Source organism: Haliaeetus albicilla, chromosome 15 (genome assembly GCF_947461875.1).
Source record: "Haliaeetus albicilla chromosome 15, bHalAlb1.1, whole genome shotgun sequence".
Taxonomy (NCBI): Eukaryota; Metazoa; Chordata; class Aves; order Accipitriformes; family Accipitridae; genus Haliaeetus; species Haliaeetus albicilla.
The window spans coordinates 13,690,652-13,714,238 of record NC_091497.1 but is presented as its reverse complement, the minus strand read 5'-3'; the positions used below and the strand labels follow the sequence as shown (position 1 = coordinate 13,714,238).

The following is a 23,587-nucleotide window of genomic DNA, read 5'->3' as shown; positions in this document are numbered from 1 at the left end:
TTTCCTTTTGGGACAAAATAGTGCTGATTATCACTAAATTTCTTCTAAAGTGAATACATAACCTTCAGCATCCACCATTTTTAAATATGTTTTCTTTCAAAGAAGAATATGTTAATGATACAAAGTCCAAGCACTCTTAATGGTGAGAAACCACTCCTTTATATTTATACATAACAGAAAACAGAATAATTTACAAAAACACAACTTTCCAGGAAAAACTCTTAATATGGCGGCACAAGTATCTAATGATTAAAGCCAAATATCACAAACATTACAAACTCAATGTCAGAAAAATGAGTATGGAAGGGGTATTTGAACTTGACAGCTGTGGCTTCTAAAATGTTTTGAAAGTGATCAGGGAATGACTATGACTGAAGTAAAAAAACCTTACATACCCAAAAGATAATTCCCAACACTCACAAAGACCTCAAAAAAGTAATTTCAGTTACTTTTTTATGGATTTAGACCTTTTCAGAATTACCCTTGATATTTCCATTTCTAGAATAGATTATTTCAATGAATTCTTCATGAAGCACAAATAAACAATGCCTGATCTGATAAGAAATCAGCACTACTCTGAGTAGTGGTAGATAAAGGGAATGTCATTATATATAAAAAGATGCAACTTCTGAAACAGGTGGGTTTTAATTAAAGAGTATAATTATAGTACAAACGTGTTTCTATGTACATGTACATGTTTCTATGCAGCACAAGTTCTAGCTCTGGCTGCTCATTTGTCAGGGGACATTCTGAGGCTTAAAAAAACCAGCTAGCACTGAATACTATCAACAACACTCTAGTTTAACAGCTCCATGAAAACGTAACATTAAATGGAGTACAATACACCTGCTAATTAATTTTCTCTCTTGCTTTTGGAAGTGATTCAAAGAGTCAACAATGTCCTGAGTCATGGATTAAAAGTCTCCTCCCATGAGAAAGACATGAATTCTCTCCTCCTGTAATGGTGGTAATAACATACTATGCATATATAGTACTTGACATATGATACTGTGTCTCCCTGTCCAGACTCTAGAATTTAAATTGTATTATATACAAATATTTAGTCACAATGACTATAAGAAAAAAAGAACTTGTCTTTTTTTTTTCCTGGTCCTGCGTGTCTTAAAATGCAGCAATGGTTATAACTGCTAGCTATGTAAAAACAAAAATCTCGCCATTTATCTTAGAATCCTAGAGCTGAAGTGAAGCCCCTGCTCTAAGGATGCATTAATTGTATTCACAATGTTCTTGACAGATGCTTGTCCAGCTTCATTTAAAGACCCTCATAACAGAGATTTAGCAGCCTCTCAGTGTATTTAAATGTTCTGCTTCCTTTATTATAAAGTTCCATGGGGGTTTTTTTAGGTACATCTAACCTAATTATCCCCATTACATTTTAAGGCCATTAATATTTTCATACCTTAAAGATTATTCCTTTCCTCTTTACACAATACTTTCAGGTATTAAAAGGAATGTCACCTTGCTCCCTCCATGGTTTTCTCTTTGTTAGGATAAACAGTCCCAGTTCTTTCAGTCTTTTCATAGAAATTGTATTTTCTAGACACTGATAATCTTTTTTATGTCCTCTGGTCTTTTTCCAGCTGGTTCTAAATCATTCTTAAAGTATGGTGCACAAACCTGACAACAGGAATGTAGCTGAGGCCTTTCTGGTTTTGAATAAACAGGAAGTATTACTATTTGTTGCACATCTGTTTTCTTTGCAAAAGTAGTCTTCTTTAATCATGGTCACTACATGAACCACTATGAAAATGTCGATTTTTACAAAATTGCTATCTAATAATTTTGTTCTGCTGGTATTTGGATAGCTTATTGTTCTGCCTTAACCAAAAAAACCCTAATACTTTACCAAGGGGTTCCAAGGAATTTTTTATTTATATGTAATCTTCATGCATGCATAGATGCTTCTGCATGTCTATATATGCATGCATATATATATTTTAGACCATGATCTTTGTCCATGATCTTTTATTTCTTTTAAACATCTGGTTGCTTTTCCTTCAAATAAGTCAACAAACAGCAAAAACATGTTCTTCATTGTTATTACAAAGTAAATGTGATCACACTCAAAGAAATGGTTCAGCATTGTACAGCTGCTTTGTCCTACCTTAAGTTTTCCTGTAACTTAAATGAAAAAGGCCTGTGATTCATTGTTGAAGAATCCAAGTTCTATGACGGAGCATGAACCTCATTCTCTTTCACATGTACAAAGGACCAGTTATACAAATAGTATGTTATGTGCCAGGGCAAATACAAACATACAGATTTAAAACAATGGAAGAGTGAAGTTTGGGAATTACTGAATTTTGACTGAAATAAATAAGAAGTCACATCCTAGAGTTAAGTTATTTAATTCAATTTTCAATCTGCAAAAGTACCTTTATGTAATATAATGAACTTATGATTACTGAAGACCATGAATCTACAGTTTGTTCATTGATACTGCACAGCTGACACAGCTCTGAGAGAGAGAGTTAAATTCTTGTTATTAGAACTCTGAATTCAAACTTTATAATGGGATCTTTTCCATAAACCAAAGAAAATGTCACTTGCCTGTCAGATCCCACAGTAAGTTAACAAGGCTGACAGTTAAAAGCCTTTTTTCTCTTTTTTTTCCTTTTTTTTTTTTTTTTTTTCTTCTATTTGCCACAAGCTGTAAGAAAATCTCTCTGGAGTCATTTAGAAAAAGGAATGAGCAGTGCTTTTAGAGCTTCGGTCATTTAGGTTACCTTTATCAAAGGGCCTTGGAAAATAAAGAAGAACCCAGTGTAAGTTTATTGCCCTTTTGTTTTTCTTATTCAGCTCTGCAAGTCAAGTGGAACAATCACTAAAGACAAATTCATTTTATTAATTTCCCTTTCCCACATTCATGTGGACACAATCATTATACAGAGGTGAAGGAAAATAAAGGACTCACGCTATCATTTCAGGGACATTTTTATTCCATATATACTAAAAAATCCATTTTACATAGAGTAAGCCTTTGGTAAAATACTTATTTATTAGAGCGATATCCAGTCTCTACAATGCCTTTGCCAGTATGAATGAATAAGCATATGACTAGTGTTACAGTAAAAGATTAATAATCATGGAAATTTATTAAATTTACTTCTTAAACTCTCAATGACTCTACTTCAGGAATAGCAAAGCTGTAATACTTCCTTTAATATATTAAAATGGCAGGCCTTGGTCCTGCACTTGCTCAAGTTCTATCCCCTGTGGGTTTTCTGGATCAGTATAGTGTATATATACTAATGTATAACACTATGCACTAACACCAAATATCCTATACTAACTACAGAACAATCATAGGTTTCTGGGTGCTTTACAGACATTTAAGAGGGCAGGGAAGAATAATTTAATGTCTAAAAAGACAATCACATGGAAGTAAAAAGTAATAGTATTAAAAAGTCCTATTCATAGATGGTGAGGTTCAGCTGTTTCTCATTAGTGCTGTAATTTTTTAATTTTTGTTAAAACTTACCCTGTTTAGAAGCTTAAATTTACAGAACAGAGAGCCCTTAGGTATTTTTTATTTCTTGTGATTTAACCCTTGCACTGCCTCCTCTTAGAAGGATTAACTTTGTTTCTGCTATACTCCAACATATATGAGGCACTCCACTCTATGCTTGAATAGAAGTAGATCTTCATTCGAATAGCACAAAGTACAGTCTTGCCATTGTTTGGAAAATGAGGTTCTAGGAGAAAATGTAGATGAGTAGTATAAGCTATGAGGAAATACAGATTTTTTTATTTCTTAAAAATCATCTTGATAACTTCAAAATCAGGATATATAATGAGGAAAAGATTGTTGCTCTGGAAAAAAAATGTAAACCATTAAACAGTGGTTCAAGAAAAAATAGCGCTGCAGCAAACCCACATTTTTTAATAAATGAAACAATAAATAAAAATAAATAAATAAAATGCAAAAGAAAAAAAGCTTCCTGCCTTATGGCCCAATGTTCATGCAGAAAGATTATTGTAAATTGTGCTCTTTGAATGAAAATGATGGTGCTGATTATAGCACTTTGAACCCTCGCTCAGTTTTGCTGATGAGAGATTGGTTAAGGTATAGTATAAAAGTCAATCTGCCTAAAAGTTACGTTGGTGCTTAAATGTTAATTTTTGTTTCTGCATTATATATACTACTTAATTCTATTGATGCCTACCTGGCTGTCTACTTCACCGGAAAGGTTTCTCAGTGTCTACTCAAATTTTCTAATAGGGAAAAGGCAACACATCATAAGCATGGAGCTGAGAATTTATTGTTATTCCAGTTACTGTTTTAACTGTCCAAAGGTCTAAATTATGTAATACAGAAAATCCTCACTAATAACACAGGTTTATTATCAAAGCAAGTGGGGGATCCTTGTGTCAGTAGTTGGAAGAGCCATAGCTCTCTGGGTCTAGGGAGGGTCCCACAGACCCTGTAATAATTTTAGGTAGTGCTGGGATTTCATCTTTGATAATACACCTAACATGCACTACCAACTGTGAAGATAATACTTGGTAGCTGTTACACATGTTTCTTTTATACAAACAATCCAAATCTGTTACCAAAGATGGAATTCCTTATCAAACTTCCTGAATTTGAAGCTTAACCTGGGCCAGACAACTTGTGTATTCCAATGCATGTTTAGTAGGAATGATTGACAAACACATGTAATGGCTGCTGGAGTAGAAAAAATGATCCATCACTACACCCACATCTTAAGAAAGACTAATAAGTAAATAGGTAGAGAAACACACATATGTCCACAGCAGATAGATGTTAGCAGAGCAGCTTTTTTATTTCCCCTCAGATTTTTTTTCCTGTTTTGTTGGTGGTAACAGGAAAAAGAATTCTCTTTAGTAAATGTCTCACAGGTAAAGCTGAAGACTCAGCCAGATGATGATGTTGAAATGGAAATGAAGAAATAATTATGTAACAATACAAGAAACAGCTTCCTCTTTTATGCTCCACAGAAGTTGGTCTTAAAAAATCAGATGATCCGAATGTTACTATGTTTAGTTCAGTGTTTTTATTCTGTAATTCTCCATTCTCTTTTCTAAGTGATGTAGAAAGTACTAGTACCCTCTACAAGAGACAAGTACTAAAGTACAAAGTGTTTCTTCAGGTTACTAAATTATTTCCTCTCAGATCTTAGAAATACCCACTTGATCACCCATTTTTATATGTTTTTAAATCCCTTGATAATTGGACTACTGACAGTATACTGGTAACGTGGTGTTTCTACTGTAATGAAGTTTCTGTGGTACAATACACAAATTAAGCAGAAAAGAACTAAAATCACTATTTTTATACAAAAAGCCGATATTAAATTACAGATAAATCATTGAATTGTCATGATATTTATTCCTTCATATCAAGGAAAATTACACAGATTTTATGACTTAGATACTCTGAAAAGGAGACAATAAAAAAAAAATCCAAACCCACCAAAAGCTGAAGAAAAAGCTCTTACACATAGGCTGACTTTATATTTTCCTAATTAAAAAAAAAAAAGGCATTTCTCAGTAGTTACCATCTCTCTTTTTCTTATGCCCATGAAATTTTCTCTAAACTAGTTAGAAGGGAATTGCAGTGAAAGATTTTGATCCACCACTAGAAGCTGTTTGAGGCTGTGGGAATCAGTGGCCTAGCTCTTTCATCTCTCATGTGAACATTAAGTACATGCTGCAAGTCATCTCCTTTGTGATCTCCTTTAGGAGGTTGGAATAATCACCTGCTACTGATCCAAGAGCAGCCACAGAAGAGGCTCACAGGCTTGGCAGTCAGTTGGTGTGGGTGATCTTAGTCAGGTGTGTATTTAAGAGTCTGGCACTCAAACCTAGTAATTTGTATTCTTACATTAGGTTCATGAGAACTGATAATCTTAGTATACTGCACAAATTATTTGTTGTGTTTCACACACAGTTGGTCAAATAGAAAAGTTTGAACTTCAAGTTTGTTTAAGCTTGTACCAAAAAAGAAAGTAAAATAGCAAAATATTTATGAAAATTTGTTCATAAATATGTTGACCTTAAAAAAAAAAAGTTTATAATTCCTAAAGTAAAACATTCTATTTAATTTTGCCTGATCCAATTCTGGCTGTTACAGCCACTGAAACTCATATCAGAACTATTATTTTTGTGTGGCTAGGCCTTCCAGCAATAAAGCTAGATGGAAAACTCTGAAGACATAATGGAAGGTGTTGCTTAATGAATAAACTTTTTCAACAGAAAAAAAAAATCACAGGCTCACCTCTTAAAATTTCCATAAGGTTTTGTGAAAGATTAGAGGTAGGTGATGTCAAAACAAAACAGTCTGACAAACTGAAATATTTAATTATTGACAACTGTGTTCAACTGAAAAAATTAGGTGTTATTTCTGGCAAAAAAGTCTTCCTGTGTGAAATACTGAGGGTTTTGAAAACACATTTTTTCCATCAAGCTGTACTTTGTCAGAAAATTCCCAGCCAGGTTGAGCTGTAATTCCTTTTCTTTCCCCCCTCCCCATGTAAATATTGCCTTACTTGTTTGTATTGTGATGTTTTTACCCCCAAAAAAGAAAAGAACCCAAGTAATGAGTTATACACTAGTAAGTTTATGAGGACCTTAGACATCTGTTTTGTTTTAAAAGCCCAGGATAGAGACTGCACCATTGTCCAGTGGTGAGCAACAAACACCTAGAAAGAAGCCACCTAAAACCACACAACTTAAATTTATTTGGGCCACAAAGTTATGCATATATTTAAAAAAAAAAAAGAAAAGAAAAAAGCAGCAAAACATGTTGAAGAGAAATATATGATAGGCTATGCAGAGAGCAACAGAAAAATACTTGAATTGTTTATATCTTCTCTCTTTACCCCCTTTTATTCTTCTTAATGACTTATTTCTTTGTGGGGGTTTTGTGTTTGGGGTTTGTTTTTTTTTTTTTACAGTTGTTTTGATTAAAACACTGCTTATGTTTTTCAGTCCTTTTGGATCTTCCTATTACAAGTGAGACTGTGGATTCACTGCAGTACTAACAGAATACGATGTATACCTGTGCATTAAATCTGTTATTTTCCATAGCCTGTTTAGGCATTCCTTGTCTGAAAAAACTTTTTATGCGGGAGAGAAATTTTTAAATCTTTGTGGGAGTGCATTGTCACATGTAGGTAAAAAAGAAACATATTTTTGATTGACATTAATACCAAAAATTACATGACTGGTGTCTATTTTTCTAATTTTAAATTGTAGGAGTAAGGAGCCCCTTTGTGTCCATTTCTGAAAAACTTTTGAACTCTTATGTCTGTGTTTAAGCTCAAAGTAGCAGTTGTTTCATTAAATTTTTCTGGATGATTCTCTGTGATTATTTTAATAATTTGAATCTTTCACTTCATCTTCAGGTGGCTAAATAATTGGTAGAAACATATCCAGGTTTGTACTACCTTTCAGAGGTTTAATTTACAAGATTAATATAATACAGACCTATCATAAGAATGGACATTATTATGAATTTCTATTTAAAAAAATTTCATAAAAAAAGTCAAGAAAACACTTCTAGTTATAGTTATGTCTGAGAAAATTGGTTTCCAGGGTGATCTGACACAAGTACGTATTACTAACTTACTAACAGCCATCCTAGGTCAAATCAAAGCTCCACTTAGTATCCAGTCTCCAAGACTGAGTAAAGTATATACCTAGAGAATAGTTTAAGAAAAAGGAAAATATAATTGCATGCATTTTTTCTCTTAATCTGTATGAAAGTATCTGGTTTCAGGTAATAGCTAACATACCATACAAGGACTGTGAAAAGACTGATTACTAATTAACACTAGAATGAAGCACTGCACTTAGACCAAAGAGAGGTCTGATATTCTTTCCACTGCTTACCAATAATATTGCTCATACCTTCTTTTCATTAACAACACAGTCTAAGAAAACATAGGATTTGAAAGTTGAAGACAAGAAGCATGATCTATTTTCTGAGATAATCTGAAGTCCAACTAAAACCAAAGAGATTTCCATTTGAGAATATGTATGTGGATAAATAAGTCCTTCTAAGTAGTCCCATTGAATACTTGCATCACATGTAAAGGAATTAATATGTTTTCTAATATTCATCTTTCTTGAAGAGTTGTCATTCTTAGATTTTTGATGGGGAAAAGAAAGTGACACTTACAGTATTACCTGTAGTGGTTCATGACCCAAAAGAAGATGGTAATAACCAAGACAATTAACAGATGTGATGATAATCGATGTTTAATAAATTATCAATAAACACATCTGTGATGATGTGTTTATTGGAAAGAAGTATGCTTACTTCAATCATCAAAGCCTAGATATTTCATATTGTTAAAAAATTCCATTGATACAGTTGCAAATCTGATCCCAGCTAAGTGGCAAATTAAGCTGAGTAAACAATAAAAGCCGAGTGTACATCCAATGCCACCCAGGGAATAGAGCAAACAAACTGAAAAGATAATCTTTTTAGGGTAATTTGTTAGATACAGTGATTCTCAATGCTGTTTAACTATACTAGGTACTTTTCTTTAGGAGTATCAAGAGTTCTCCATGAGGTTACTGTTGCCAGAAGCATCGTGAGCAAATTAAAAAAAAACAGCCCCCCCAAAACCTTGACTGTAGAGCTAAGCAATTTGTCATATAATTTTTAACAATCAAAATCTATTTATATCAAATAGATCCTGATTTGATTAAATCAGTTACATTTAGAGAAGCACCTTGCTCCAACTCCTGCTTCATAATTCGAATGATTCAAAGTAGCATTTTATGTAAAAAATATTTTTAATTTAAAATGTACATTAACCATATAATGCATAATAATTTGGCCTTCAGACAAATAGAATACATAAAGTAAGAACTGTTAAAGCCTGGAAGATCCTTTGAAAAAGTAAGATTATCATTACTTTTGAAATGCATGAAGAATTACAACACCAGTATGTCAAGAAAACAAGGTTCATTAATTCAACTAGTACATAAATGGATCACTCTTCAAGAGTTTCAGATAGTTTCAGCATTTTATTTAGAAATTTGAAATCACCTGTCATGTAAAAAAAAAAGCTTTTAATAATAAACTTAGGCAAACACAGGTCATATATATTCTGACCAACATCAGAGAAGTACTGTTTAATCTGATGCAGCATCGATATTACTGCTTCTCTGTATCTTACAGAAGTTAGTCGAAAAGCTTTTATTTCACAACAGTGTTTAGTGAGTATTGCCTTTTTCCTTAACTTCAGGAAGCCTATGTATAGAAGAGAAAGACTCTTCTACTTTGCCCTCAAAAAATCTTTTGCAGAATCGTATTAGAACCGCAGATATTTTGCCTGGAAGGGACCTCTAGAGGCTGCCTAGTCCAATCTCCTGCTTCGAGCAGGAGTACTGCTCTCTAGACCAGCTGTGACTTTGTACAGCAAAGTCCTGAAAACCTTCTGGGGACTAAGGTTCCACAGATAGTTTGGATAACATATATCAGTGCTGCACTACACCTCCTAGTGAAGAAGGTTTTCTTATTATTCAAATATCTTTTAGGTGTTAACTGTTGATATTGACCTTTATAAACTATGTTGTGTTCTTTACATACTTAGCTGTTAGAAAAAAATGAGGGGAAAAAACAGACACATACCTTTCACTTTTTCAGGTGACAGTGTCATGGGAGTCTCCAGAATAATTTTTGAGAGGTTAATATATGGTTGGGCCTTATAGTTAACAACAGCCACTGGTCTTGTCTACTTTCAGTTCATGCTGGCTGGAAAAAATCTTGGTGCAGCAACACCCTGAAGTTTTTGCACTTTTTTTTCTATATACATCTGTGCAGACAAAACCATAGACTTCTAAGATTATGATGCATAACTCCAGATCCAAAAGACATTCCTTAGCTTTACTGGCCCTTGGATCAGTACATGAATCAAAAATTCAGAAGGCATAATTTTCTTTACAAGATTGCTTTTATATAAGAAAATAATAAAGTTTCTGTTTATTCTGCAGTCATTTTTATGAATAAAAATAATCATGGAATCTGAGCCTGTAAGAAGTCCAGTTGACATCAGATGGCACTTCAGTGCTTAGAGCAGTGATAGATTTCTGCCTATAATAAAGAATTATTTTAGAATCTATAGAACATGATTCAGCCTTCATAATATCATGTATGGCAGCATGAAGATAGCTATCCTCAGCACAGCATTTCCCTTCAGGAAATTTGAATGCATGAGTGGTCAATAGACCACACCACCTCTCCCCCATCTCTCCTGAAATGATATATTACTTAAAGACATTTATGTAACACAGGAGGCAGTTAAAATCTCCATGTCTTAATCTTCATTTCATGATATCTCATGGAATCATTTACCTTTTGTGAACAGTGGCATCTAAATGCTGCATTTCTGATTTATTCATGTTTTACATTCATCCTTAAATCATATGATACAATGCTGTGGGATATTGAACATCTCGGGCCAGATGAAAAGAGCAATCTAAATCTTTAACTGTTGCTCAAAAATTCTTCCTCTATATATGTGACCTTAGAGGTTTTTCACCATCCTCCAAGTGCCCAAAGATCCAGGGTGTCTGGATGCACATAAATTAGCCCAGAAATGGCAGCCTGGAATCTTGTGTCTTATCAAGTTTCCTAAAGATTTGAGAGGATCTTTGGGGTCTGATCTAGCAGATATATTCAAAAGATATGTGACACACAGGATCTTTTAAAAAACTGCAGTTGCAACAACCTTCCACTTACAAAAGAACATGATTGCATAGACTACTAGTTAGGCCAATCCCTTCTGTTAAGAATGTCATGCATTTAATTGTTTTAAGTCTGAACTGTTTAGATAATTACATCTCATATGAGCTGTGTGAACATACTGCACCACAGGGAAGGGAATGCATAATATTCTACTCCCCCAAAAGTGCATATAACAAAGATACAAAAGAATTCATCTTGTTTGGTCTCCTTGCCCAGGAAATGTGTGTTTTTTTGAACAGCTCCCTACACAGTTTCAGCAGGGAAAGATGGGGGGAGTAGCATATTATATTTGACAGTATATTTTTTTTAATATGTCTTAGTATGGAACCATTTAATATGTGTCATTATGGAAATGTTATGTTGGCTTTGAATTTTAAAAACTGCAAGAATGCTAAGATGTCTCTTAATTTAAAGCTAAAAATAATAATAACTTTTATGAGCTAACAAAATCAATTTTATAGTTTATTTTAAAGTGCAAGTTTATGCTAACATTCCATAGGATTTCTGCATATATAAAAGGTTTCAGACTTCTTTCTGTTTCAACAATTAATTATCTACTCTTCTGTAGTTTATTTGGTAATTAATTACAACTGGAAGAATATTAAAAAATCTTAACTTGTAAAACAATTTATCTCAAATTGAAATAATCTGGATGAATTTATCTACAAAGGCAAACAGCCGAAGTTACAATAAATAACACTTTTCCTTGAAATATGAAACCAAATTGTTTCTTCTTTTCTGTATTCCATCATTCCATTGTATGAGCTAAAAGTAACAGCAGGAGTAGAAGTAGTCCTTCCAGTAGTAATAAGAGAAACATACTGTGAATATTTTGAAGTTAATGTCTTAAAACACAAAACTTTGGTAAATGTTTTATGAAATGTGCTATGCACATGTGTTTGCGCTCCATCTTGGTGAAGCTGAATAAATAAAAAAAAAAGTTCTTCATCGCATCTTGCTTTCATAGAGCTGAACAGCATCTGGCATTTTACTTTCTTCCTCAAGGTTAGCTGCTTTCCATTACACTGTGGCTTTTAAGAATTTGTTCTGCTGTGTCAAAAAGCCAAAGCTGACTGTTAGGGGATGTGCAGGAAAGAAAACACCATGCTATATCTTTTCAGTATGGCAATTAACTTCCCCGTATTGGTTCCAGCTACAGTTCACTTCTGTTTCAAGGAACAAAAGGATTTGATACCAACTCCTTGAACAAGATATCATAAAATTCAGACAATCAAAAAGGGACAGGTCTTTTGACTTATAATACAAGACCAGTAATAGATCCATCTTCCCTGTCTCAGATCCAACAGGGTGCACCAAACCTAAGTCCCAGAGGAACTGACCACTGAAAACAATGCACACACTGCAAAACCTCTCCAAGGAGTAAGTTTCAATTGCAACAGTAGATTATACTGCCAGAGGGCTGTCTATGGCTGAGCAGGAAATTCAGTAATGGAAATGAAGGTATTCTGTGTTGGGGAGCACAAGAGAAAAGAAATGTGCCAGTTTTAAGAAAGTTTCTCAGCTGATCTTTTGAATTAAGACAAGTGCTTGATTGGCTTTTTTCCCTCGTGATGATTTCAGTGCATCTACGTGAAACTTGCAGATTGTGTTGGTGTGGCTGATAAAGTATATTGCTGTAGACAATGGCATTCTCAGAATGATAATCCAGAATCCCTTCTGATGATGACTTTGAGATTCAGTCTCCATTTTTCCCTTGCCACTATTACTTTATCCTGTGAAATAATGTTTCATTTATGGTAAATACCCTTTTTTATTAACACACCAGATATGGATCTTTATAGGATGATTTGCCATCCCAGCCAAACTTATTTTTTCAGTTTAGCATACTGTACAATTAGTAATCTCTATGTAGGTAAGTGGCACATTGTAAACATCCTCTGTTTGGGGTCTTACTGGGCACTTCTTTGCCATGCCAAAACCTGATCCTCAGATTCTAGTCAGAGAAACAAGGACTGCAGGTGAAAAAGCATTGGATTCGAAACTGGTGACACATTACAGACAAAAAGTGTGAATTCATTTATAGTCTGGAATTAGGTTACAGAAAGGTTGATCTGTCATTCTAATGAAGAAGAATGTGTTAAAATATTGGACCATTTCTGAATAGGAAAATACCCCAATTTATATGTAATTTTACAGGTTTTGTTGGAAGGTTTTTTTGGGATGGGGGTTTGTTATTTTTCTGTTCAGAAACTTGGAGAGGCCTCACTGCAGGTAATACATTCAAGTATCAGTATTAAGAGTCTGCATGAAATACACCTGTAACAGGAAGAAAAAGAAAGAAATACATTTGGCTTTTATGAAGTTGAAAGGAGAAAACCAGTTTAAAATAAAAAAGTGCAATAAATTGCTTTAATATCTGTTTATTTAGGGAAGAGGTCTATAGTGTTATTTAATATATTTTCTTCACTCAAATGTGAGGGGAAAAATGGTAGTGTTGGTTACCTTGAGGTACCCTAACAGCAATAACATAGCTGCCATGTACACCAGTGTGCTTGACGAAGCACTGTTCTCGCACTCAATTAAACTATCGTGCTGACAGGAGAAAAACGGATCCACTTTGTTGCAGACTGTCAAACATACTTTGCCTTCCAACCTCCATTATTCTAGCTAAGTGAAATGTATCAAACCACTCTAACTGTCACTGAGGAAAAAAAAGAAAAAAAAAGAAAAAAGAGAATATGCTTTTAACAAAAAAAATTCTGACTATCCCTCCCAACTTTCTGCAAACACCAATAACATTAAGTGCACATATCTAACTGTAATAATGAAAATGTTCCAAGGAACTTTTAGAAAAAGATATTGCATCCTTCTTTCTTTGTACATGATACCTTCCTTATGTCATTATTTTATTTTTATCAGCAGATATCGATATTCTTCAGCTGAAGAATAAACATATAAGGCCAAATTCTTATCCCTTTTTGTTATGGCAATATAAAGTTTCCTCATACCTGGAAAATCACTGTCTGAGAATGTTATTAAGATGTAAGGCTATGGGCAGACCCCCTCTCTCCTTGTCATACAAACTATCACTACATGACATCCAGTAGGGACAGATGATAGGGAAGTGGATGACATGCCACATTCTAGTGATTCCTGGATACTGCGAAACCACTTGCAGCCTTACACACTGCCACAGAGTACAGTTGCCCTTATATAATGAATGATGTGAATCTCCCTGCTGAGGGAAAGCTAAAAGCTAAAGCTCTCTTTAATTCTGCTGAGTAATGCTCTGATACAGCTGTATAACTGAGTTGCTTTGACATGAATTTAGCTCACTCTTCTTTCTGATGCTTTGAGACTGCAACTAAGAAGAATGTTTTGCCATACAGTTGTCCTTAACATTCTGCCAAGCAACTGTTAGCAGCTAAGCAAAGTGACATCTGTGCATGTGGCAATTGTCTGTAGTCTGAAGCTATTTCTCTTAAATCTAAGCCTGAGGGCCTGAATCATCATTTCCCTGCATCTTGCCAATTGCTGGGTATTATTTTTACACCCATTTTTTACTAATGGAAGTAACTACTGAAATGAAAGACACTGAAATACAAAACTCTATTATCAAGTACCATGTACATTTTTGTTCTGTTTCTTTTCTCTACATTGATTTGAGATCTCTGAGAATTCAAAAAAGAACAGTAATAGCAGGTCTGATTCAATATTCCAAGCTTTCTACTGTCACTTCCATTGACTGAATTTGATTTTTCATTGAACCTTAATTATTTCAAATAATAAAGTTACTTAGATTTTTTTTGTGTGTGAAACTAAATTGTTTACATGTAGACATCTAGTGTCATTTTGATGCTATAAGCCATCCCACTTGGGCTCCAGTTGCTCCTTCAGATCAGGGCATGGGTTTCCATAGGTTCTATGGCATGTCCATGAAGCCCATTTGCATGTCCTGAATATGCAAGAACAGCTAAAATAATACTAGATACCTAAGTTAATGTAAAGTTAATGTAGCTGCATTTTTGCTTTCGTCTCACCCTTACCTGCATAAGTAATACATAGCATTATCTTTACTTGTCTGGAATAAAAGTAGCAATGAAACAAATATGTTGTCACCAGATTTCCTCTGCCTAATCCTCCTAAATACACAGGCTTTCTGAACTAAATTATTCTCAGTCATAGAAAGAGGAAATAATACTTATTCTCTAATAACTGACATTTTGATTTTTGGAAATCAGCAAGTCTGACTTCCATAGCAAACTGATGATACCTCAAAAATATTAATAAGGAAGTTGATTTTTTAACAGAGACATGTGGTCAGATCCTCAAATTACAGAAATTGGTATAGCACCATCAAAGTCATTATCTCTATGCAAATTTGAAAGAACTGAGAATCTGACTTTCATATGTAGTATAGGAAAATTTTCTGTCAGAAACATATGTACAAAGAATACGAAGAGCTCACATTTGTATATACAAATAGGTAAGACATCAACAGTAAACTGAACTAAAGAATACATCCTTTGAGTTTATCAAGACTTCAATGCTAAGTTTAGCATACATATGCAGACGTAATAACTAAGCTGATCTTTCACTCTAGAAATAGAAATTAGGAAAAAAAAGTTCATGCATAGTCAGTTTACAAAAGATTTTCTTTGAGGAAGATAAATGCAGGTCAGAATTTGTTTTTTGGCACCATGTCAGTCATGCACAGAAATTGAATGGCCTTACTGCATTCTGGACAAGATGCTCCTGTCCACACGACAACAGTGAGAAGCATTGTGTTTAATTCCAAAACAGTTCTAAACTTGTGCATGCAGAATTTGTTGCCTTCTTTAAAAAGTTACCTTTAAGAAAAAAGACATTTAAAAAACTCTTTTTTATCTTTTTCATTGTTAGAGAACAGTTCCTTGATTTGCTTGAAAGGCAGCCAGGAATAAGCTTTTTCTTTTCTCGTGAGTTGAAAAAAAATACAAAATTATACAGAATAAATAGTAAATATAAATCTAGCTAGAATTCATTGCAAAAATAAACCTGCAGTGTTCTACTTTTTTTACCTATTTTTCCCACAACACTTTATTTTCTTCTAATTTCAGAAAATATAACATATTTTTGTACAAACAGCTAAATACTATTAATCTTCCTCGTGCGTATGTGTATTGTTGCGGTTATTCTGACCGGGAGTTGCTTTTGGGTAGGGTGGTAAAGGACCTGTATTTGCACTTGGAAGTTCCTAGCCATAGCAAACTCGTTTCCTCCAAGAATATTTAAAGCCAGCACAGAAATTATTTATATATATAGAGAGAGAAAGATAAAAAAAAATCAAACTTATTAAACACAGTAACATATTTACAGCTGATTCTCAGTAGCTTTTCAAATTGCCCAGGATTATGAGTTGAAACACCAGTGATGCACAATATTTTATAGCAGCAGCTCAAGAAAAGATTGTCCAAACTTAGGTAAAGCTATCAGATAGGGAAAGTAACAAAAGGCTTATTTTTTTCTTCTTTGAAGATGTTGGGTAAACATAGTTACATATTTTTCCTTCCACATACTGATACAGAATGCACATGATGAAGTTCCGTGTAAAATTCTTAAATATTTGCAGGCTCTGGGTGCATACACAAAAATATTTTCTTTTTTTTTTTTTCTTTTTTTTTTTTTTACTGACATTTAGTATGACAACATTTCAATTCCTTTCATATTTATTATAAGGGTATGTTAGGTGTAGTTGTAGACAACGGTCATGTATGCAGTGCATGTACTAACCTAACCAATACACTCTAACTTTATAACTACAAACACAGGTGGTTTTTTTAAAAGGAATCTAATTAAACTGAGGGAAAAAAGAAAGAGTAAAGGTAACAAATATTTTTTCCATAGGTTGGGTACAGAATGGAGAGTGCCATACACACCTTTTTAAAATGTTGAGGAATATTGCAATAGGCAATCTTCCTCCCACAGTTCAATCACACAAAGTTCATGTTTAACTTGGGGTGAGACATATTGCCTGCACACAAACCCATGGCTTCCCACAGTGATCCCTGAGTTTTTTTTGCTAGGATTACTGCTGTGCTTAAGTTCTGACTGTCGACATGTTATTATAAGGCACTTTTATTTACAATGGTTTCAACTTAAAATAGAATTACAGAAATGCGGCCCCAGCCCAATGTATTATAACTTCATGTTTGCTGCTCCAGGACTTCCAGGTAGTCAGGCTCAGCATGTAAATTAGCTTTGAGTTCAAAATACTCATTTTTAGTTTGTTCTAGAAAAACCTTTCTTGGCCTGGAGTACATGAGTGTCTCCATTAGCTTCAGCTCCTCATGTGTTCCAGGATAATGAACTTCCATGTCAGGCTGGAGCTGGACAATATTTTTTCTTAGGTATTCCGTGATCCCTAGTTGCTGCAGCTCTCTCTCTTTTTCAAGAATGTTTCTATACAAGCAGCTGGCATCCTGAAAAGACAGAAATTCAGCAGATTGATCTGTAGCCTTATATTTGACATTTGGACCTGTAAGAGGTGAACTGTTCTCTCTTTCCAGGAGACTTCGGCGGAGATATTTGGAATCATTAGCTTCCTTCTCACTTCCCTCCTCCTGTTGCTCAGTATGCTTGGGGCTGAAGGATGGGCTGCGGTAGACCTGAACCAAGGGAGTAACCATACGTTGCTCATAGAGAGTTGCGGCTGGGCGCTCCGTTGTGTGGTGGTGTGTGGTCTTATGCCCATACATGCTGTACTGAAGGTGAACTGGGCTACTATCCCTCATTTGTTCATCCGCTTGTTTCTTTTTGCATCTTCGTCGCCGATGCAGAACAAGAACAACTATTCCTGCTGCACAAAATACAATAGTTATAAACACAATTAGAAGTCCTAATATTAGAACAGAAAGTGGGACGGCATCTGTAAGGGATCGCAGGATGGTGTCTGCGGTGTTGGTAGTAGTAGAAGAAGTTGTCACAACTACAAAATTGGCATGAGTTGGTAGGGCAGGGCTGTTTATTAAACCTGGACACAAGACTTCACTGTTCAGAGATTTCAATTCTTTTTTTGCTAGGTGTCCTGGAGATTTACAAAAAATATCACCCATCATTGTATTCTTACTCAGTTTTTGTATCCATTTTTGCAGCCCAACTGAATCACATGTACAGTCCCAGGGGTTGTCTTCAAGTTCAATTTGTACCAGCATATCCAGTTCATCCAAGACATTGCTCACAGGCAAATGAGCAAATTGGTTTGTTTTCAGATTTAATCTGGCTAGTGGAACACCTGAAAAGATATGGGGTGGCAAAGTCTGCAGAAGGTTGTTATTTAAGTAGAGGACCTTAAGTTTTGGCATTGCATTAAATGTCCCTGGCAAAACTTCTTTGATAGCATTATATTCAAGGTACAAGTATTCAAGGTGCTGAAGGCCAAAGAATAGATTTTGACTTAACTTTGTAAGGTGATTGCCATTAAGATATAATTTCTGCAGTCTAGTCAGATTCATAAAGGATCCTTCCTCAAGGTTTTCAATGCGATTGTTCCCCAGGTGAAGCATTTCTAGGCTGGCGTAGTCCACAAGATCTGATTTCAGTAATGTCTGAATAATGTTTCCAGCTAGAATAAGCTTTTTAGGATTTGGAGGAGGGGGTCCTAAATCAGACAAGCTTTCAATATTTCGCTCCTGGCAGTGCATGAGAACTCCTGAGAGCATATGGCTGGTGCAGTGGCAGGGGACGGGACAATAGATTCCTGGAAACTGAGTAGTAGGCTTTGAAGTATGAAGTGTTAAACTTGGTTCTTTAGTAGGAGCTTTCAGGATAGGAATCACCTTAGTTGATAGGTGACTAACACTAATAGAGGTCGTTACAACCAAGGGCAGTGACCCTGAAGGATCTTCAAGTTCATTGACAGGATGAGTGGGACAAAGTGATTCTTTTTTCAACCGGCTTAAGATGCTGCCTTTGATAACTGGAGGACTATTGCATACAATGTCACCTATTATTGACTGAGGAGGCATGTTTTCTAGCCATATCTTCAGCTGCAGCAAATCACAGTTACAGGCCCATTTATTGTCTTCCAGCTGAAGGTCTAGTATTCTACCAATATGTTCCAAAAAGCCAACATAGGGCAGTGTCTGTAACTGGTTTCCACGAAGATCTAAATGGGTCAATGGCACAAAACGAAATATGTTTGGAGGAAGATACTCAATGGCATTATCATTCAAAATAAGCACTTTAAGCCTGTTGAGCTTGCTAAAGGCACTTGCTTCAATCACTGTGATGAAATTGTTGTCTGCTTGAAGAAACTCCAAATTTTCCAATCCATTAAATGTATCTTCTTTAAGTGTTTCTAAAGAATTGTGATTGATATGAAGTTGCTTAAGAAGGCTGAGACCATTGAAAGCCCCAGGCTCAATATCTGCAATATTATTAAAACCAAGATGAAGAGAGATAGCATTCACAAGGCCAGCAAAATCATTCACGTGTAACATAGTCAGGCCATTGTTTAACAGATTAAGATGGAAAGGCCGTGATGGTGGGACATTTATTTCTGATACCATCTTGATGCCTCTTTCTTCGCAGTTTATAATCACGGTCTCATCCTTTTCTTCACAGAAACACAAACTCTGGCAAGATCCTCTCACTGAAGAAAAAGAATGCTGTGACTGGAAGGGATCAGATGCAACCACAACTGAATATAGAATAAAAATCCAGAGCTTCATCTTGCCTAGCAGATTCTATAAAAGAAAAAAAAGAAAAAAAAAGGAAAAAGAAAAAGTAATAGAGTCATGATTTCACAGGGTTGATTTTATTTGATTTTTTTTTTCTGGGTTGGGGGGAGCAATAACCATTCCTAGTACTTGTCATTGAGCTACCTCACCTTTCAAGCAGTATTATATTATGCAAAACATTTGAATGATTTTCTAAGCAGAGAAAAATAGAATTAGTTTAATGTACTGAATCAATAAACAGTCATAAGGGGAGTGCTTCAGCACTCTCATGCTGATACATGAAAGTACGAGATAACCAAGAGTGTGTTGTCTTTATTTATATACCATATAGAATGTTTTGCGAGCGGACAGCAGTAAGAAGTTACTGCCCTGAGTAACTTTTATCAAGGCTAATATAATATTTTGGATTGTTGCTTTGTGTCACCATATAACACTGTAAATTTTAAAAGTACCTTGCTAAGCTCAACTTAATGGTGTCCAGCTGCTGAAGAGAAGAAATAAGATTTAGTTTGGTTCAACAATGTGTTGTGAGCAAAAGCCCATTCAGTCAGGATAAAAGGAATCTCTCCTTTGGTTCTACATTATGTACGTAAATCAAAAGATATTTCCTCTGCAATCCTTGCACCCCCAAACTGAAAGGGAAGTAGACAAAGTAATTCTTTTTCTTTACTTAAATTTTAATGCACATGTTATAGATTGTGGATATTTAGTGACAGCGGGAACACAGCACATAGTAGTGTAATGTTTGTATATAATATACATAAAATAATTGTGTATACAATTAAAATAGAAAAGAAGAGAGAACTGACAATGCAGTACATGTCAGAAGAAACAGGTAGGCAAGGGGCAAACTTTTTTTTTTTAGATTAATTATTAGACTCCTTCCAATTATTATAATCATTAATTACCACAAAAATTCTGAAAGGTACATTCAACTAACTGTGCTTTACGAGTTAAAAATTATCACCAGTATCATCCGTATGTTACGTAATTTAAATTATCATCTGTCAAGCTGATCTTGAGCTTTGGGATACCTGATAAATGCATCATTACAGTTCAGCTATGGAGTCACAAGCAAAATTTACATGTTGAAATCAAGCATTAGTTATCATTGGTTTGAATTAATTTATGCTACACTCCATTTGAAGATTCTCTGTTTCTTTCTGTCAAGGCTGTCTAATTAGCAAGAACAATGGTAATTTCTGATATATGAGATGGAGTGAAATCACTGTTTATAATCTTTAATTAAATATTTCCACATTTCCTAAAAGAAAAAAAGTCTTACAGTGGAATGGATGATTTAAAACACAAGAACTTTTTTGGGGTGCGCTATTTATTCTAGGACTGAACTAAGCACATTTCTTAAATAATCCATCTAATAAATGTCACTTGGTCTTTCAGAGTAAGCTAGTGAAACATGGAGTACAGAATGTCACTACACAATTAACCAGCTGAAGTGATAATTTCTGAAAGATTAGAACCTTTTACAAGAATCTATTCAATTACATGCATGAACATTCTTACAGTGTGGTCATATGACTTGGTATCTCATCAATACATATTTTAATTATCTTGTACCTTTGTTACAAGCAACACCATTTCTCAAGGCTTCCCTTAAAATGGATTGCAAAGATTTATATATGCAAGCACTTAAGTGCTGTGGTATGAGTATTACACACATGCTCACACAAACGCAACAGCAAATGTGTGCACAGCAAATTATGTTTTTCTCCATTAGTAGTTCCTGATAAGTGGGAATAGATGTATGTGTTTAGAAGTAGTAAGTGCAATTCACAGTGTGAGAAAAAGTGTCCCTAAAAATATGACCTTTTATCTTTGTTTCAGTAGAACAAATAATTTTGTTGTCTCATATAACATTCCTTGAACTCCAGCTGCCTATGTTTAATATATATGTCTTTAAGTTTGTTTTCCCAAGAAGTATTGGATAAGACACAACATGTCAAGATGTTATTCTGAAGTGTGCAGAATAATTCTGGGATCATATTACGCTAGAGAGTTATTCTTGCTTTACATGCGTCAGTATCCTTTCCAGTGACCCAAGGTAAAAAATGCAGGCTCTAAACACAGATGCCAGCTTCAAACCTACTGTATGACTAATTAGACTTTATTTCTGCAGGAATTCCAGCTTCAATCTGCACCAAATTTAAACTGCACTTATAAAGTCCCTGAGCAAAACTAAATGGAAAAAAAAAAATCTGAAAGCATTTTGCATTCTAGTGCATAGGGAGAAATTAGGTTATAAAAATGAAAGCCCTCCTCTCAGAGATAAAAGTAACAACATTTGTAACCAATTGGAAAACATTCCCATTTTAATCATCGTCATACTTCTATGGGCAGCACTGCCAGAACTCTCACACACACATACACATAACAAAAAATAATAGGAGAGTTGTATTCTGTTTTTTCCTTTTTCCAGGGGCTTTTTTTTTTTGGTCTGAACACTCAGGAATATGTAATGAAGCTCTCGGTGGGCTACTATTGTAAAATAAAAACTGCTTTCAAGTAACAGATGATCAACATTTAACTGGAAGAATTCAGAATAAAACAAAATTTAATTTAAAAAGACTTGACAAAGCTGACCTTTTTCTGTTTCATGTGGGGAGGTTTTTCAGCAAATTCTACGTGGTAACTTAAGTTTGTTCATTATTTCTGCTTTCATGTAAGTCAATACTAATTGCATACTCTAACTAAGCTTTTTGCAGGAGGAATTCTAAAAGACTAAAAAATGTCACAGTCCTTTCTACGAGGCAAAGTTGAATACTTCCAGAAGCAGTCATCTTATAGCAAAGGCATCCCATGCTTGACAAGTAATAATCAATGTGTTTTTAAAACATTGAAATAGCTTGTTTCATTGTACTTGGGGTTTTGGTTGGTTGGTTGTTTTAATTCAGCTATTTAAAAATGCATGTTGAAGAATTTCAAAGCCTCAAGCTAAGAAATGGTAATTTCTAAAAGCCTTCAGGATTGTTTATTAAATTCTGAAGGGAATCACAGTCAGATGATGCATTTAAGACCATTCTTGCACTTCAGGAAATAAAAGCAAACACCCATTCCTCCCCCCTCAAGGGATCTGAAATCAGTGTTTCCTTACTACACACATTCTAAACAGTTGGCAGTTTGAATAAATGTACCTGGCAGACTGTTTGAAATACCATATAAACTGCCATCATATAACATAAATGTTATACAAAGTCATGCAGAAAAATAAATTTAACTGGAACTGAGAAATTAATTCCTCATTTGCTAAGCTCATTAACTAACTGGAATCTTTCTTACCTGTACAGCAGTAACACTCCCTGAAACGCTCAGTAATGCACAGTTGGAGCAGCTGTTTCAATGCGATGTAATTTTTCCCTGTGAAAAATGCACACTTTCTTCTGAGTTTCACTTTGTTGCACGCTCTGGTAATACTACAGCTCCATAAAGTTAAAATCCTTGTTCAGAAGACAAAGTACAAAGAGTTCGACTGAAAAAATCTTCCAGGCAGCGTGCACATTAGACCATCCTGTAAGCAGTTGTCCTTTTTCCTCAATTAAAATTCACAGCATACTTCACAGCTATGCTGACTTTTCTGCATATACTTAACTGTTTGCAAGCATTTGGATGCAATAAACAAACAAGATGCTCAGCAGAGCTTGACTTGATCACTTGGTTTGTCAGATTTTTAGATCCAAGCTGCTTCTGTGTTCTCTCTGCTCTTTCTAGTCTTTCTTGTTAGCTCAGTTTGTTATTAGTCAGATTGCCAGGGACTGGGAGGTAGGCGTAAATAAAGAGACTTCTTGGCTTTTGACTCAGCCTTTAAGCCCTTCCCCACCAGAGAGCTTTAATCTGCCAATGTCATTTAATACAAGATACAGCTCCACCTTGAGACAGATCAGCTCCTCCTCCTCCTGCAATTTCTCTCACCTCCTTTTTCCCTTATCTAAGTGAACCTCGGAAAGTTAAATTCAGCTAAATGTCTTCTAGACTGCTTAAGGTCTGTTAATGGCTGATTTTGCAAAACAGTAAACATCCACTGCAGCTCTTGCAGTTTGTTCTCTTAGGCAGATCTTGCATTTAGTTTATATCTGCAAATGCTTGCTTTAGAAACTGAAAGCATTCCAGCCCCAGTACCCTCCACAAAACACACCACAAGGGA

At 34.9% G+C, this 23,587-nt stretch overlaps 1 protein-coding gene across 1 annotated transcript; it reads right to left on the bottom strand.

Annotated features, from left to right (window-relative positions):
* Window positions 1-13,112: 13,112 nt before the first annotated feature.
* On the bottom strand, window positions 13,113-23,254 carry SLITRK6 (SLIT and NTRK like family member 6). The gene is made up of 2 exons (XM_009917006.2): window positions 22,726-23,254; window positions 13,113-19,434 (listed from the first exon to the last, which is right to left on the bottom strand). The coding sequence occupies exon 2, from the start codon at window positions 19,417-19,419 to the stop codon at window positions 16,894-16,896; it is 2,526 nt and encodes an 841-aa protein (XP_009915308.2). The 5' UTR covers window positions 19,420-19,434; window positions 22,726-23,254; the 3' UTR covers window positions 13,113-16,893.
* Window positions 23,255-23,587: the final 333 nt, after the last annotated feature.

What these genes read in the sequence shown, in the direction of transcription:
- SLITRK6 (XM_009917006.2), bottom strand. Translation starts at nt 19,419, where the DNA reads ATGAAGCTCTGGATTTTTATTCTATATTCAGTTGTGGTTGCATCTGAT.